The sequence below is a fragment of the Streptopelia decaocto genome (genome assembly GCF_964273445.1).
Source record: "Streptopelia decaocto genome assembly, chromosome: 3".
Lineage (NCBI taxonomy): Eukaryota > Metazoa > Chordata > Aves > Columbiformes > Columbidae > Streptopelia > Streptopelia decaocto.
In genome coordinates, this window is record NC_138656.1 from 99,296,815 (window position 1) to 99,315,923 (window position 19,109).

At 38.6% G+C, this 19,109-nt stretch overlaps 1 protein-coding gene across 1 annotated transcript in view; it reads right to left on the minus strand.

The window, feature by feature from the left end:
- Nucleotides 1-19,109, minus strand: part of DLGAP2 (DLG associated protein 2) — a gene marked incomplete at its 3' end in the record, with an annotated part of 82,735 nt that overhangs the window by 16,044 nt on the left and 47,582 nt on the right. The window contains exons 5-6 of the mRNA XM_082048721.1: nt 11,017-11,366; nt 1,049-1,134 (exon numbers count right to left, since the gene is read on the minus strand). Coding sequence (XP_081904847.1) covers nt 1,049-1,134; nt 11,017-11,366 — 436 coding nt within the window. The remainder of the gene's footprint in view (nt 1-1,048; nt 1,135-11,016; nt 11,367-19,109) is intronic.

Genomic DNA, 19,109 nt, shown 5'->3' on the forward strand with positions numbered 1-19,109 from the left:
TGTATAGTGGCATCATTGATCTGAGCAAAGATACAAAATAAAATCATTTGAATTATCTCTGGAAGCAACTATTGATTTATTCTCACACTACAAAATACCATGGATCATTACTAAATGAACTGGAAATAACTAGCAGAACTGCAAGGTTACATCTTCTGATAGAAGCTTGTTAAGTAAATGTATAAAAAGATTTCAAATATTAAGGATCATAATTAGATAAAATCTGAAAATCAGCTAAGTTAGGACTGTTGAGAATTCTTTTATTAAAGAAAAACTGTAGTAACATGTTTAAGAGTGCAGTATTTTCACTTGCCTCATAGGATGGCCGTGAAATGTTGATTTTCTATTGTAATATGCCACCGAATAATGACATTTTAGAAAAGCTTGATGTTAAAAAGTTAGATAGAGATGCAAAGATTATTTGTGAAATCTTCTCACATCTGAGCCTATTGTTTGAAATTGCTTCTAGTCAATGATAGTAAAAGGCAATTAGCGGCCAGATAGTGTCTGACAGCTGCCATGAAATGAGATAATGTTCCCAGTTCCATAGTTAACAGACAGTGCCTGCCAGGAGCAACGGGTGGGTTCCTATACTGGCCAGCAGTTTTACAAAGCTAGAGAAGGACTGAACGAGCATAAAAGCTGATTCTAGCTTAGGACAAAGGTACCATGGGTAACAGCCCAACCATTATATTCCCCTCTGTGGACTAGGAAAGCCTGGGTCATCACAAGGGGTCCTGCTGAAGAAGAAGTATTCCAATATAAAGCTTTTGTATTTGTTCTGCCAATAATGAAATTATATTAATCCACTACTTTATTTTAAAAATTTTACCTCCCTCCAAATAAAAACTGAAAAGTCAACTAAATAGTAGCAACTACTAAGTAATCTCTACAAATTTTACCAAATGACCAGCATGCATATAAGAAATTTGGCTTTGTGAGTTATTTATGGGCATTACTTGCCAGATGTTTGTTCTAATATTAACCCTGTTTACAAATTTGTGTTGTGGAATGAAAGACTACGGGTTTTTGTACATGCTTGAATTACCGTTTTTCATCTTCCACTTGTATTCCAACAGAGTGGTATTCTCGTAGGCCTCTGCTTTCAGTATCCGAATCCGTTGCTGTTTCCACCTAATTCAACACAGAAGATATATCTGCAGAGTGAGCAGTGACAACTCAGCACTATTTCTACCTGCACTTACTCAAAAGTAATTATATATTTCCTCCCTTACTGCTGAGAAACATCTAGCACATTGAAATAAATGAAACAGGTATTCAGCCTGGCTTCAGTGTTTTGGTGCTGTGTTTTATTAATATAAAACTTTGCACAACTACTTCTGTTCTGCTATTTAATTCCCTTTTTCAAATCTAAGCAGATGCAATTACTCAGTTCAGTGGAAGCAGGGACTAAGGTTAGTCTGGAAGACCTGTTCTTAGAATGAGGAATCCACAAGATAGTCCCTTTTTAAATTATTAGAAAGCAGTCTCATTATAGCCCTTGATTTACAAAATAAAATAAAATCTCAAGTAGCCCCATAAACTTGCAAGTGATAAAAGGAAATGCTGCAATGAAATTTTATTGACAATTGCGTTGACAAATATAGAACCATTTAAATGACGTGAGGGATATAGCAGAATGCCATATCTCACCTGTTTGAATAACATGATACTGAAAATGCTATATCGAGCAAGTAATTTATGCACTTTTTATAGTATTCCCATCTGAAATACACTTACCAAAATATATTTGCTATAGACCTTTCTTCATAACTGAGACCACATTGCTTTTGCAAGTTTCTGTGGGATTTTATATAACACCCCCCACCACCACACCGCCCCCAAGTCTTTGACACAGACATAACGAGTGCTGCAGTATGCAAATCATATTGAATCAAGAGAGAGTCAGGATAAAAGAAAAAGAGAATTTACTTTTCCTTTTAAATGCTATTTTCACTGTTAAATTAAAAAAACCCCACAGTATCAGCAATATTTTCAATATGCACACTCCGTATGTGACTTCAAATAACACATCCTGTGATGAAGACAAGACAACTTTTCCCCTTGCAGCAGTCACAGGCATCCCTGGAAGGAGCCCAGTGGCCTTTGAAGCTGCCTCTCAGCTGCACAGTCTCCCTCTCACCAGATGCCTGGAAGAATGAAGAATTCCAAACACTAATCAGTACATGTTCATATTTACCTGAGTGGGGGTCTTGGAGATGTTCATGGAAATAACTAGTGCAGGAACCCTTTAGTAAATGTTAATGGCACACTTGAACTGTGCAACATAGCATCAGGCATAGGTTTGCCAAAAGCTCAGTGTGACAGCTGTCAGGGAAAGATATTTCTCAGTAATTCCATTTATTGTGCATGAGGTCTGGCAGAAAGGACGTGCTGCTGTCTGTTTCCACCTCAGCAGTTGCGGGGAAGCTGGCTATATTCACTTGGATGGGCGGCACATTGAACTAAGATATCACACTTGATAACAGTCTCCAGGATTTTGTGGTGTCAGTATGAAAAGAAAGATCCCTCTTGATACTGGCAGTGGAAAAAAGCCTCAACCACATAGGCAGGTATTTTGGGGAGAAAAACCCCTTAACAAACAACAAAAAAACAGGCAAGTTTGTTTCCTAGTTAAGCTGAGTCTTGGCTGCAATGTGGGTGAGAAGCTTAAGCTGTACTTGGAGGGTAACTCTTTCCTGAAAGAACATTGCTGTAAGTAGAACGGCCGTAAGGTCCAGTTTCTCAGCAGAAGAGATAGCTATCAGGAAAGATATCCTTATTTATAGCGTAGAAGTGTCTATTATGCAAAGAGTCTTGAATAATAAGTTCAGAACTAAGTGATCCACTTGGTATTTACCCAGCCCTTCCAGGCAAGTGAGAAAAGCTGCATGCAGAACATCTTCATTAAGGACTGGTGAGCCGAAATGAATTAACTGGGCCAAGAATGAGATACGCATCTGGCTTGTTGCAGAGGGGCTCAGAGGTAAGTTACGCTTGTAGCTGTGACTACAGTGATAAGAACTCAGTTAAAGGCATGTTTTGAAGAGTGAAATCAACTTATTCTCAAAGTAAGAGGAGATGCTACATAGTGAATATGAGCCAGTAACACAAAATGCTCAAACTGTGGCTCTTGGGTGTGCCTGTAAAAGTCCTAGCAGGAAGATTATGTTCAAGCTGGGGAAACACTTTCTGGAGGAAGCCTTTTGATGTTGAAATCCCTAGCAACATCTGGCGTGTTCATGAAGTCTAAACTCTTGTGAAAAGCTATGGTATTTGGCTTCATTCCCAAAGTAACCAGAGTCAGTCCGACCTAAAAAACATAATTTAGGAACTTGCTGGGTTTAAACTACAACAAGTAATGCCATCAAAGGCCATGTCTTGAAATTTGTCAGGCATGATTTGCCTTTAGTGCTGGCTGTCCAACACAATCCTAGCTGTGATCCAGACCAGTCCAGGTGTACTGCCTTCATCATGCCATCAACATCTTACCTGGCATGAAGCCTCAAGAACCCTAACAAAGTCAATGACTCCTTCCATGCCTTGGGATTGCCATTCATGAACAGTTATACTGTGACTCTCCTTCACACCGTTATCAGAGCTTGTCAGAAGCACTGCCATGTGAGGCTGTGCAAAAAGACCTAGTCTCTCCTCCAACCTTTGACTAACTGGTCATGGCACTTTGACATTTTCTCCTGCTTCTATAGGGAGAGAGATGCAGCCTCAAAATCACCCCGACTACCTATTGTTCATAATGTCCAGGCTGACATTTTTGTCCATTACACTTCAACTTCTGAGGCGGGATATATAAAAGGAAAACCCTGTTCCCTTTGTCACTGCCCTGAGAGGTATTACCCTCATCACTGAGACACTGTGAAGATAGAGCTTGCTCACATAGTTATCTTCCAGTGTTCACTTCGAATACATACTCTGCAGAAGATTTGCCCTCTGCCCTCTGTCACAGCCAGCACTTTGTTTCCATGACTTAGGAAAAAAAGTGCTCAGACCTTCATGTATCCTTTTAGAGAGGCTCTGGGGATACCTTATAGCAGCCTTTCATTACTTAAAGGGGCCTACAGGAAAGACAAGAAATTCTTTACCATGAAAGTGGTGAGACTTCGGATCAGGTTGCTCAGAGAAATTGTGAAAGCCTCCTTGCTGGAAGTGTCCAAGGCCAGGCAAGATGGGGCTTTGAGCAACCTGGTCTAGTAAAAAGTGTCACTGCCCATGGCAGGGGGGTTGGACCTTTAAGATGATCTTTAAGGCCCCTTCCAACCCAACTCCCATTCAATGGTTCTATTCTATTCTATTCTATTCTATTCTATTCTATTCTATTCTATTCTATTCTATTCTATTCTATTCTATTCTATTCTATTCTATTCTATTCTATTCTATTCTATTCTATTCTATTCCATTCCATTCCATTCCATTCCATTCCATTCCATTCCATTCCATTCCATTCTTTCTACTGAATATTGAACTGAGTCCAAAGGAAAGGACCGACATCATCACTTCCACTTGTGGGACTGTTGATTGAGATCCCTGAGCTTGTTCAGATGAACTGTAGCTGCACACCTTTACAAGTCTGAAGTTTTGACAATGGAAAACAGATCTGTGGGTGACCAGGACAAAGAAGCTGAGCAGATGGGAACTCAGGATTTATCATGACCTCTTGCTCACTCATATGGCTCGGCATGGAGGGACAGGGTATTGTGTGTCAGACCAGACCTCAGCCAAGGACAGACAGAACCAAGCTGACACCTCCCCATGTGTCAGTCTTCGCTTTCAGTTCCTTCTAAAGCACTGCACTTTGTTCATAGAGTGATATCTTTAGGATGGCCATTTCTACATCCTATGATTCTGTGGGATGAGGTGGAGACCAGATTGCTGGCCATGGGAATAGGCTCAATGGTATCAAATTAGTGGGTCTACCATCCGGTAACACTATAAAGGTGATCAACAGTCAATGGATAAAGAAGAGACTTTTGGCTTCCACCAGGATGTCTCAGCAGCTCAGATATAGTGATGTTGGAAACATGATGGTCTAAGGATCTAAACAAAGAAAGGTCCTAGAAGTATATCCTGAATAATTCACCCAATATGCAATTAACACCTAGAATTTACAGGCATAAGTGAAGTAATCTACTCTAAAATTTTATTCAAAACAAAATTATCAGGAAAATGATGGCCCAGGTATCAAAATAAAAATGACATCAGTTACATCTAAATATAAACTCTTGCCAAATTATCCTTCCCTCCAGCTTGCCAGGACTGACGTTGACTAAATGACCTGATGATTGCCTTCATATTTTAATGCTTTAATTTTCTCACTGTGCCTTGTAACAGCAGGAGAATGCCATTTTTTTTTCTCTTTTTGCGCAATCTAGGATTGCAAATATTGTAACAACCGACAAAAAAATAGATCTGGAAAAGGGAGGCAAATGCCAACACAAGTAAAAGTGGGAAATAACAAAACAATTTATAGCCACAAACAAAGAAATGAACAAATAAATTGCATTTCTGAATGACAGATAGTATAAAAACTCCTGCTAGAAGACAGCAGGAAACTCTTCGGGTTTAATCAGGTTGGCCAGGCTAGATTCAAATGAGCAGACAAGAAAAAGTAATAAGTTGGGTTTGATTGCATGGTTTCTCAAACTCAAGTCTTAATAAATCTGTTGTTATTGTCCATGATTCATTTTCTTTTTAATACTTGCATGCATTCTAAAAGCCTTAATATTTGCAAATTGGCCCCCAACCTCAATGAAGTGAAATTATGTGACAATTTATATGTTTATCTGGTTATGAAGGAGTCTCACACAGAGGAGGAAATGTAAAAATAGATAGACACTGACCAAAGGCAGAGGAAAGGAGTAGATCTAATATAGCAGGTCATCTTCCTCTCTCCTTGCAAACAAGAACTAATAAACTAAAACTTCTTTAAAAATTTGGCACTTTATGCTGTGAAAAATCTTATTTTATGGGTTTATAGTGTGCCCATAAGGCTTATAATATTAATAGTAAATGTAATGGAGCATTTTGAGATTATCTTATTTGTTGTATCTTTTCACAAAGGCATATTACTCCCCTCCACATTTTTTGCTGTCAATACAAGGAGTAGACAATACAATGAATCCTCTGTGATCAGTCACTACTGACCAATCCAGCTCAAAATTTGAAAACTAAGTATCAGATACTGGCACTGACTTGGTACTAAATGATCCATGAGTATATTATACTAGCACAAAATTATTTGAATAAATACAAATCAGTATTGCAAAAAACTTGCTTGTTATAATCAATCTTAGTTTGTTTATTGCCACTCATTCTAGAAAAGGATGCATGAACTGGCTAAATTATTCCTTCAAAGTATTTACCAAATTTTTTAGCTGATAATATTAACTATGTAAAAGTAACCTCTCTTTCTGTATTAACATAGTATTCTGCTCTTAAACAGGAGCACTGCGACATAACATTGTAGTGTCCTAAAAATTCCAGTCTAAGCTTCTATACATTTTGTCTCTAAGGGAAGCTTGAAGTTAATATGTTCAATGCATAAGAAAACAGATTTTAACCTGATGTCTTTTGCTTTTCTCATAAGCGTCAGTAATAAGAGTCCTTCAGGCCACATTACCTCTCCCCATGCAACTTCACTGCCCTCAATGTTTTTTTGCTGCTGTAACCGATTTGTTCTATAATTAAAATTTAATAAACAATCTCCCTGATGATGCAGAGGAAGGGAAATAATTCACCTTTCCTCCCTTGCATAGGCTTCTTAGTGATAACAAGAGTAAAAAAGGGAAGAAAACACTACATTTGACACTAGATCAAGTACATGTAATTGTGAATGCAGATAACCATTCTCAGGTACAGGGAGATCTCATTTGCATGCAGTGACTTCAAAGCAGGAAAAATACTTCAAATAAAACTACACTACTAACTGCTACTGCTTTCCTTAACTGACAGAATACTTTTATCAGCCAAAACCCACACATTCTTTCAAAATAATTTTTAGAAACCCATGAAGATAAATCTACGCTTTCATGCTTGAGGGATTTTTTGTGTCTCACCACAGGGCTACATTTCACTACTCCAATTCTTCCCAGCAGAACATCTGGGCTACTCAGAAACATTGCACGGCACAGTAAGTGCTAATTACCACAAGAATATCCTACAACAGGTTGGAAAATTCCATGGGTCTTTTTTAAGAGTTTTGAAATGGGATTCGTGCCAAGCTAATATGAAATAGTAACAACAAAGTAATGCATGCAGCAGTGGTTGCTCATAACTTTTTTAGTGCATTTAATGCCAAGTGGCAAATTGTTCCGAAGCAACAAATATTCTGCAAGGCAGCAATCTGGGTCTTCCCCACTTTGAATGTTTCATTGTGTTAGATGGCAGTTAAGAAAATGAGCAACAGTCATTTGTGAAAAGAGTAAAAAATTAGATGGCTTTAAAATAACCATAACTTTGTTTTAACTACATTTCCAACTGCCAAGATTTTGACAAAATGCAGCCACTGGCTGGGAACTCTGCTAACTGGCTAAGCCTGTGAATTCTGACTCATTCATCCATCTATCTATCTATCTATCTATCTATCTATCTATCTATCTATCTATCTATCTATCTATCTATCTATCCACACATGTATATGTATAGATCAATGTTAACTCTGAAGGCCAGGTTATAGTCTCTGTGTCATGGAGGTGTCATCAAAGCTTTCACTGACTTCTGCAGGCCAAGGACTTGACAAATTTCTTTCTCAAAAGCACAGGCTGACAGTGATTTCAGGAGGAGAATGAACAATGCTTACCTCTAAAACTTTCTATCATCTCTGATCCAAAAGACCAGTGTAATCAATGTGAATATTTCTTTTGATTGCTATGTGTACACTGAAGTAGAGCATTGACAAGGATGGTATAACCTTTAGGTACAAAGAAAATGCAGATGCTTATCCAAGTAAGTGTGCCATGAGGGTATAAAATGCTTTGCCTTCAAGGGAAATTCCAGTTTAAGACTGTAGAGTTTCTTGAACAAAGCTTTTACCATATGATGTTAATAATTTCATTAAATATATATATGAATATTATGCAGAAGATCCCCTTTTGACACAAAAACAGGCAGGTAAGCTATTGTAGTAATCCCCCTGAATACAGAATTAGTAGCCTGCAATTCCTTTGATTTTAGGAATCAACATTTTTTTCCAGTGCCACTGACACATCTGACAACATTCCTCTTGATTTAAACATGGCAGTGAAAAAACAAAACAAACAAACCATCACCAACAACCAAACCACAGCTATTTTCTGGAAGAACTTTGTTTCTGGAGCTTTTTTGTTCAAAATTCCCATCTAGGACAGGGCTAACATACCTTGGCAAGGGTTACAATATCTGTGTCCTCCTCTGTCCTTGCAGACAAGGTGCTACTGATCATCACAGGAAGACCAAGGCTCTCCTGTGCATGTGGATACCAATCCTATGGCACATGCCAAGTGTACCAGGACTTTTTAAAAGGACTTCTATCCATTACAGCTGCACTACATAAATCATATATACCAAAGACATGGGAGCCTTAAGCTTGGTCCATAGCATTTCCATATGCAGAGGCATCACTCGTCATTCTTTACCTTTGTGCCTCTCTGCTCCTCTATGAAGCTCTGTTAGCAAGCATTCTCACACCAATGTGTTAAAGGAATGAAACTTCAAAAATGCACAAATTAACCATCCTGATAGCAAATTAATTAATGCAAATAAATGCAAATTCCATGCATTACCCTAGCATGGCATGCTAATGAGAAAACAAGTCATTTAGTCAATCAAGGAAATATGCAAATAAAAAACATCCTTTTCTGAGGTGCTTTGATGCAGAAGTCTAAAATAAAATAAATACTTCTACTGGATTTTGGAGGCATAAATAAATGCAACAGAGTATTCTACCCTGCATTTTTATTCCTTACAAACCTGGCAACAGAAATACAACAAAAATGCATTTTCTGCTTAGAAATGCTTCAGAAAGGTACTTTTCACACTAATGTGAGGTTTGAAACTTACTGCAGACAAAACCTCAAACAACTAAACTGTGCTCTCAGGACACTGAGTTGAGGGTAATTTTGCAATTTTAACTTTATCTAATGCCAAATGGTGCAACCAAGCAGTTTATATTTCTCAAAAGATAACAAACAGCTCATCCTTCTAAGCCCTGCTGTTGCAAACAATATTTGCTTTTCTCAGCGTGCGCACCTGAGAACCAGTATTTTGGGCCAAGCGTCAGATGCGAGGTTGCTAAAGAATATCCGCTGCCTCCATGGACATCATTGCAGATTATAACACATTGTTAAACACGCCACATACCAAGACGGGTCAGAGCCCAGTGAAAAGTACTGGTCATCACCTGCAGTAAGAAATAGCATCAGGTGATGTAATCAAAGTTTCAGAATTAATTGCTGAAATATCAGCACTGACTGAAGGAAGACACCAACATTGTTAACTACCACTGTGCACAGCTGCTGTAAAGAAGGGATAAGAACAAGCCTAGATACTATTCCTTTCTGAAGACTAAGTTTCAGGTTAGAGGCGAAATGGTACCCCAAATTACTGACTGCTCCTTTGAGCTTTTCTCAGTAATCTGCTAAGCCCCTTCTCTGAACAATTTAGGATACACTATTTACCTTGTAAAACATTTGAAATGTAGCCATCTGAATATTTTACCACTGTGGCTAAATTACATTTTACTCTTCTGCATCTAAAGTAGCAGAAGCAAATGCTTTTATGTCGAGAAATGGACAAGCAGCTTGCTGGCAAAACCTTCCCATTAGTCTAATACGTCATGAACAGCAAAATTATACTGCACTAAGATGTTAAACAGTGAAGTTCAATCAGCAGCTGTGACATGCTTAACCCAAATACTTTTCTCTGTTTGTATTGTGAAATTAATGGAAAGAAAATTACTACTTTTTAAACAAAATAGTATACTTCGTAGTAGATGAACAGTCACTGACTGGGCTTTATTACATGGACTATTACCTTCTCAAGGTCTATGTTGCTGTCTCCACGATACCTGTATATATGCCAAAATATATGGCATTTCCTCTATAGTTGACCAGGCAAAACCAGAGATTTTTAAGCACAGAAGTGAACCCAGTGATGTAAAAGGGAATATTCACATACTTAAAATTATATATGTGTCTAAGTAACAACAGAATAGAAGTCTAAATTTTCCTCTGCTCCTATGACTCAAAGACATTCTTTGCAAGTTCATTTTTCTGATTTTTATTACTACTTGGTATTTCCTAGGGATTTAAACACATTTGTGTTTTCCAATTAGTAGAAGGATTAGCATTCAGATTGTGCATTTGGAATTGTCTTATTTCATTTACCCGAAACAACGCAATGTAACTGAGGTTTCCACAGCCTGACAGACATTTTTTGGTGGACAAACGGAGCAATACTCAAAGACTATGCTTATTAATATTATTTCATTACTTGCCATCTATAATTATGCTGTATTTATACCAGCACATTTCTTTCTCTTTCTTGGTACCTTCTCCCCAGTACAACTAAAAGTAAGTGGGGGGTCGTGGTGCTCTTTTTGGCAGAATAACTTGAAGATCTAGCAGCATTACACATTTTTCAAGGTCAAAAGACAAAGATAATGGAAAAAATACAGTCAAGCATTTTAAAGCTGGTGTAATTCTATAAAAAGGACTGTGAATTCATGGAGGGAAGGAGATGAACATGCTGTTCACCTGTAGCTCTGCAGTATAATTTTCATATCAAGTGTTAATGACAGGTAACCTCCCTAGAGATTTATTCATTCATTTTCTTCCAGGTACAGCATATTAGCCAAAGACTTTTCTGCACAGCCACATTGCCATGATGTGAATTACAATTAACGCTAAGCCGCCAGGGGTTGTTTGCTAGATTATTAGAGCCAGTGAAGCTGAATGGCTCATTCTATGCTATTTACAGAAAGAAGGCAAGCCATTCATCACAGAACAGATGTTAATGACAGGCTACCTGGATCCCTATAGAGGAACGGCGGCTCTTCAGAAACTCCTCTGCTTTTGACACCAAAATGGCCTTGTCGCTGGTTCGTATGGAGGTGCTCTGGCCCTCGGACGCGTGGCGCTGCGCAGCCGCGGTTTCCAAGGCGAGATTCATGGCCTTGTTACTGTCCAGGCTGTCGGTGGAGTTGTACATCCCTCGCCCATCCTGCGGCCACGGGGAAATCCTCTGCGTCCGGCTGTCGTGATACGCGTCCTGCGTGGACTCTGTGCTGCTCTGTGCCGTGACTGAGATCAGTGGCTTGGAAGTGGTACGAGGGGGTACCGGTGGTGGTGTTTTTTTGTAACTTGTGTAAGTTACAGCTATGGAAAGAATTAAAAAAAAAAAAAAGAAAAAAAGAAACCAAGATTAATCTGATAGAAACTTCACATCAGAAATCACCTTTACATTAAGATTACGATACTTAAAAATGAAGATGTTGCAAGAGAGTGCTCATTATGAACATCACTATTAGTTAAAAGTGTCTTTCAGAGTCAGGTGGGTACCCACAGCAACATTTTATTTCAACCAGGAAGCAAGAGGTGGAAATAGGAGTCCCAGATTATGGTGGAGACGAAAGAGTTAGTGGGGATTTGTGTGTAGGTGCACACTGGAGATTTCTGAGGTTGTTTCTGCATGGGGCGAAGGTGATAAGAGAAATAAAGGAGGATTTTTTTCTTCCTCTTGTTATAATCTGAACTGTGGGCTCCGTGTTGATACAGTGTATTAAGAAAGTAACATCAACATATTGTAACAAAATATTATTCAGAAATTTCTACTTTGTAGTGGCTGGAATCAGGCAAGACTGAAGACTTACACAAGAAGCATGTTTTAAAAATATCCACAATACAGTTAGTAAAAGAAAAATCCAGGCGTGCAAAAAATGTTCCAATATAGGTGAAACTACTAGATACTTGGACAACAAACAAAAACTACAAGTAATACCAAGAGCAGTGCCTTTTTATCTACTATCCTGCAGTAAGCCTTAAGTCCTTGGAACATACATTGAAGGGGGATAACGTTAAATGCAGAGAATATGGAAATATAGACTATAAAGATGGGTCTGAAACACCAGGAGAACTGCATGCCTAAGAGCAGAACTAAGACTGTTAGTCTGATGAGTGTAGCGGGTCTGAATGTGGTTTAACATAGATTTTGTCTTGCAGCAAAAGGCTCAATAAAACACTCAAGAAAGTTCTATAGATGCAGAATTGTGCCAATAATGCTTCCTTACAAATTCTAGTGATTTCATAGAGGTATTTAGCCATTAATATCTCACAGCTGAATTCTCTAATTTTCCAAGCCCACTATACTTTTTTGGTACTAATAAGAGAATTTCATTTACGGAAGTGTTTTTTTCCCCAAAGCACATATATTCATAATTCATAAAATTAGCAACTGATACAAAAATGCATTGTGCTACAGCTTTCTGTGCTCCTGTACAGGAAAATCAAATCAAATTCATTTCTTGTATACTTGCAGGAAGATAAAGAAAATAATAATTTTTCCTTGTATCAATAATGCTGAAATACCATAATGTATACATGCAGAGACCAGGATAACAAATGACTTAAGGAAAAGGTTTGCCTTTTTCTGATGTTTTTAAATGCATTGGACATTGCTACAGTGAGTCAGGTAACCTTGATTTTGATATGAGGTTATTTTTCAGCTCTCTGCAGAGATCAGTTTAGGAATTTGTTAATACCTGTGACTGCTGAGCCTGTATTGCCAGGCTAGCCTAAGGGAAAAGTGAGCCTAGAGAAAACTACTCCTAAATTTTGATTCTTGATAATCATAAGTAAAAGAGAACGAGGCAGAGCTAGGAAGCGAAGACCTTCATTTGAAGCACATTTTGAGTTACTGCTGATGATGCTCAATTTTGGTAGAGATTTAAAGAGTCTTGCTCTGAGCTAAATTGCTCTAACGGAGTGAAAGACGTGAAAACATGCTCTTCAGATTCTGAGACAGTGTGCTTTTTTTGAAATGCTGTTTTGTTGTTCTACCACCAATCTTATCTCCTGTCAGTTTTGTAACCAGCAGTTAAGAAGAATGAACAACCCAGTGTTTTCCAGATGCTGTAGGGTATACAGAAAGTTCATGGAGGAAGGGAGGGAGAGGCTGTAATACTTAGAAATTAAGACAGTGTCTTATGAGCTCGAGCAGTGGCTCTAAGGAATGTTTCCACTAAGAGAGTTGCCATAATCCTGCTTCCCTGCCTTTCCCCTGGAAATGGAGATGCAAGTGATCAAAGTGCTGGGAAACATAGAGACAACGGGGTGAAATAGGGTGAGTGAAATCCAGAACAGGAAGATATTTTTACCTATAAGACAGGTTATCACTCTTCTAACTAATTTACTGGTTTTTTTTACCGTATGTCTTCATGCAAAAGAATAGCAATGAATAATGAAGCATATGGTAAATGTGATAATGAAACATCATAAGCAAGTATATCCCTACTACTTGGGCAGCACATCACTTCTCTGTCTAATGAATACATAATGTTAACTTTCTGTTGCAGCCCTTCATAGCTAACTTAATCTTCATTTACATTTCTAAAAAAGAAAAAAAATCTCCTTGTGGCAAAATAAAAAAATCAAGAGAGTCACTTTCCCCCCACCCCCATTTCTCTAGGATTGAATATTTTATTCCAGAAGTTTCTGATTGTTTCAGAGGACTGCCATGCCTTTAAGCCACCAAGTATTAGTTACTGCAGTATTCTGGCAAGAATTTGATCATGAGAACTAAGCAGGAATGCTCACATCTGTTCACAAACGAATGTTCACAGACCCACAGATGTTCAACAAGGAGAAGAAATCAGGAGAAAGACTGAATGTTCATGAGAAACTGGTTACATATTTACAGTGTAATATGTCAGGAAGAAATCCGATTAATTTCTAAGCTACAGTCACAGACATCAAATATTGAGCAGGGAATAAAAAAAATCCATCTCCACACAGTTAATGAGCTTGTATCTGGAGCAACAGTTTCAAAGCCACAAAAATCTGGGACTAATTGGAGACTGTAACAAAATGAGGTAAGAGGACGGAGGCGTGAATTTGTGAGGCAAACCTTGCCACCAAATTCTATTTGCTTTAAACACTCAAGTGGTTCTAGTGAATCACAGAATGTCCTGAGTTGGAAGGGACTTGCAAGAACCATCTAGTCCAGCTCCTGTCCCTGCATATGACAACAAAATTTACACCATGTGTTTGAGGGCGTAGTCCAATCACTTCTTGAAGTAAATAAGATACTGAAGTAAACAGGATAACTTAGATGAATAATGTGACCAAGACTTGTCTTAGATAAACTTGGTGTGTGTTTCTGACTTAAGAGATGACTACATAATAGATTAGAGGCTCATTACAGGAGAAAAGTAACACTGTAATCCATAGTTTACTGTTCATGCTTGGTCTCAGGTCTCTAATAAATAAGTACTGGCTGAAGATCTGAAGTAGGACATTTTATGTCACTTTCAATTTTTTTTTCATTAATTATTACATCTATGAATGTTCCTGTTATCATCTGTAATGTCTTTTTCTATCATGTCCAATTCTTGGCCCTAGCAGTCATACAGACCACATATTATATATGGGCAGAAATATTTCCTTTTCATAACAGAAAATGAACTTCCTTTTCATTTATCATCCCCTTCTTATGCTAATGGACAGGAGCTCCTGTCAGCTTTGCATCATTTGCTACTTTGCAAATTTTATTTGCCTCAGTGGTTATTAGTTCAAAGTAAGCACATAAAACCTTCTCAGCGCTGCTTTATGTCTTGCCCATTTTTTGGTCCATCATTCTACAGCCCCCAGAGCTGTGCTGAGTTTTGCCGTCCCTGCAGGGGGGCAGGTGCTGGGCAACGCAGCCCCGGGGCACTGAGTGCTGCCCAAGGACTGTGCCCCAGTAACTCCATCCAGGACACTGGTGCTGGGAGCTGAACTGGGAAAAAGAAGAGTGGGATGGAGGATCCTTGTCATCAGTCACAGCAGGATGGGCGTGAAACAGTGCGAGGGCAGGGGGTGCCAAAGCCGAGCTCCGGGCAGGCAGAGCTGCTGCTGTGCGACTTTAGGCTGATTTTAATTGTGGTCTTCGGCAGAAGCAGAGACATGCTTCATGTTTTGGTGTATAAAATGTCAGTCCTGGATAATCTTCCATTGTTTCTGTGGCTCATAGAAGATGACAAAAGATTTCTGATTTCTTTAGTTTTCGGAGTAGTTTTGGTGTGTGTATGCTGGGCACTCCTGGTATTTTTCTCAGCAATTCTGAGGGTCAAGCAAAGTAAAAGCAACAGCCTTCCGCCACACTGTTAATCAATTTGTAAAATCTATAGCTGCTCTAAAATGCAAAGAAAAAAAATGGCATAAGAGGTTTTTAATATCTTTTTAATGTTTAAACTAAACACAAGGGGTTATGAAAAAGAAATTAACGTTTTCCTTCCAGTTGTATTCAAAGGCTATCTTCATATAGAATGCTGAATTAACTTTTTGCCTTTTTTAATAAAGTGGGAAAAAAATTTTTGAGCCTAGAAGACACAGTTTATCTCCATCTGTTAGCTTATGATCATCAACAAAATATTATAAAAATGGTAAAAAACTGTTCTAATTCTAAACTGTAAGGGTATTTCAGACTTCTGTTTGAATCAAAGTATTACCTATCCAGGTACTTGCCCCACTTCAACATAAAGCTGTGCAATGGGCTCCACTGGATTTTCCATTAAGGAAGGACATTGTCAGAGAAACTGAGAGAAAACATAATGGTTCTGTACTGCTTTGTAGTGGGCTGGATCAAATGATGATGAAAACCAGATATAAATTGTTTAGGAGAAAGGAGCAGGTAGCAGTGCAGCATAATGTGCATTAATTTGTCACTCAGGCAGGAAAAAGTGTAACACATCAATCTGTTTTTGTAAGGATCACTGCCTTCATATGAAGAGTGCAGCGCCCATTTATGCTGGCTCAAGTCATCTTCTCCTGGCACATGACTCACATTTGATACCTTAACTGCCAGAGGACCATTTCCCCCCTTACATATACAAGATTGCCCATCGGTGCTGAATCTGGCACAGAGACGCTGCAAGTGACCTGTTCTGTAAACTGCATTAATGTCTCTCAGGTGCTTTCTGATCCCTGCTGGGAAGCACCGGTCAGAACCAGAGTATCAGGCAGAGGAACCAAGACAATAATCCTGGCACTGGAGAACTATCGATTTGATGGTTTCAACACATACAACAGAAATCCAAGGAAAGCTTCCTGATAATTCTTAAGTAATGGGATTTTTAAAAATCCTGGGAGCAGAATATCCCTCTTAATCTACACTGCATTTGACTAAACTTGCTTAAGGTTACTCTTGCTACATCCATAGAAATCAGTCAGTTACTCTGCCCATATTTCAGTGCCAACACAGTTCATACTAGAAATAAATTGACTAAAATAATTCAATTTAGATATAACTTGAGGTTATGCATAGAGATTCACAGACAAAAGGCAGAAGAGATGTGATATATTTGATGAAATATCAGTGGCTGTGGGTGACATTCAGAACACCTTTAAAAGGCAGCCTTTTAATAAATCACTGCTGTTGGTCCTTTTGCAAGATAGAGTCACCTGAGGGGTTTTTACAAATCAATATAACCACTAAGCACTTAGTGAAAATAACATTATTTAGACTAAGATCACAAAGTTAACTGGATGATGAATTTACATGAAAGCACCATCAATTAAAGGAAACGGTTGTCCCTTATGACATACTGCAGGAGCTAACTGGATTTTCTGTTTTTTAAGGAGGTTTATTCAGAAGGAGGATAATTACTCTGCAGGGCGTGTGGAGCTGTGCTGGACGCAGAGCTCCCGGGGGCATGTTGCTGCGGGCAGGCAGGGAAAGGTTCTCTGAGGAACCACAGCATGGAGACAAACACAGTGGAGACTCGCAGGCTGATGCTAGATCTTCTGCATTGCACAGGGAAGGTGAATGCTAACCCTGGCATCATTTCAGAAGAGGAAAAAGAGACATTCTCATAATGAAAGGCCACAATTTAATCCTAAAAGAATAGGGTACTCAGTTATTGGTATAGACTTTTGACCATCATGAATGCTGCTCTAGTCAAAAGATTTTACAGCCCCAGCAAACATGGTTGTCCTTGAAATGCCCTGAAATCTCTTCACTCTGCCCCATCATGGTCATCAGGACCCCTGAGCTACTCTGAAAATAAAAACGTACATATGGATGCATAACAGTTACTTCTCAAAACAATGAATGACGCACATTAAAAGACCATTAAAAATCAAAGATGACTTTTGAGGAAAAAAAAAAATCTCAGCCACTAGAAGAGTTTATTTCACACAAAAAGAATGAACTCTTTGATGGTTTTTCTGGTAAGCTATGTATGTCAAAAATAAGAATACAAGTCCCTGTTTAAAAGGAAGGATGTTGGGACACATCTTTTATATATTCCTATTGTCAGCTTCCATTATATGCTGGTCTCCAATGCTAAACATGATTAAAAGGAGATGGCAGTGTCAAACAGGGCAGTTTAATTTTCACAAAGCAAATCTGGCTTTTCCTAAAGTCAAATTCTGAAATGTTAGAAAGGTGTTTCCTTCTGGGATCAGTAATACTTCTAAAGTTCAGTCGTAACAAGATGATTTAGATACGCTTAGTTTTGACATGTACAGCCTCTGGCTACGAAAGTAAGAAAAAGTGATGAGCTAGAATGAGGGGAAAAGGTTAAGGGAAAATGTAAAGTTAAATTAGTCTGTTGGATCCAAGTCTGCCATTTTCGATGTGTGCGAACAGTGTCCACCTCCAAGATGTACACTGGTGTTTTGGGGTTTTCTTTCTCTTTTCAGTCCTGCAGTCGTATGTGCTCAGGCTCTGCACACTAAAAAAGAAGTTTTACTCCATTACCTGACCCTAGGCAGAGCTAAATGAATGTAAATGTGAGTCATAGAATTGGAAAATTGTAGAAACATTTAGGTTGGAAAAGACCTATAAGATCATTGAGTCCAACCATTAATCTAACACTGCCAAGTCCACCACTAAGCCATGCCTTTAAGCACCACACCTACACGTCTTTTAAACACCTCCAGGGATGGTGACTCCATCACTTCCCTGGACAGCCTGTTCCAATGCCTGACAACCCTTTCTGTGAAGAATTTTTTCCTAATATCCAATCTAAACCTCCCCTGGTGCAACTTGAAGCCATTTCCTCTCATCCTATCGCTTGCTGATTGGGAGAAGAGACCAACACCCTCCATGCTACAATCTCCTTTCAGGTGGTTGTAGAGAGCTACAAAGTCTACTGTACGTGAGTGCAGGGCAGGTGAAGAAGTCACGTCATGTTCATGTACAGGCTCCTCCAGGCCTTTTCTTTGCTACTCTCTGGATAGGTTCACATTTTTGCTTTCTCCTCTGCGACGGAAAGACCCTGCCATTTCTAAGGGCTTTCCATGTTCAATAGTTTCTCCGTTTGTAAGGTAATGAGAGTGGTTTTTTGAACAGTAACGTTATTCAAACCTTGCAAAAGTAGTCATTAAAACTTAGTAATGTCATACTGTACTTGAACTTCAAGAGAGAAATTTGTTTTTAAACAAATTAGTTCTTTAAACTGAATCTCAGATAGATTTCTCTCAAACATAATCAGAGAGCTGCTTTATTTATTAATCTATATCTTCCTGCTTCTTCCCTTTTCTCTTTCAGCCCTCCACAGTGAATCCTAGTGAGCAGAGGGACCATGCAATTTTGCAACTGAGAATGTTTTTGAGCTTGGATATCCATGAAAACAACCATGTTTCTTGCTTTCTAGATTAAGTAGTAAGAAACAGTTGATAAATTCACAGTGATATATATGTTATTGAAACCACTTCTTACACCCATATGAGTTTTATCAGCACAGTTTATATGTTGGGCTGCATGTTATTTAAACTATATAACCCAAAGCATTGTTTGGGTGGTAGGTATCTATAACTTCCTAACCATTTTTCCTGATGGGTCACTTTACATATATTAAATTTAGGTAAACCTGGATATTTGCCACACCCTGAAGTCAGGTGGTCTCCTTTTGCCATAGT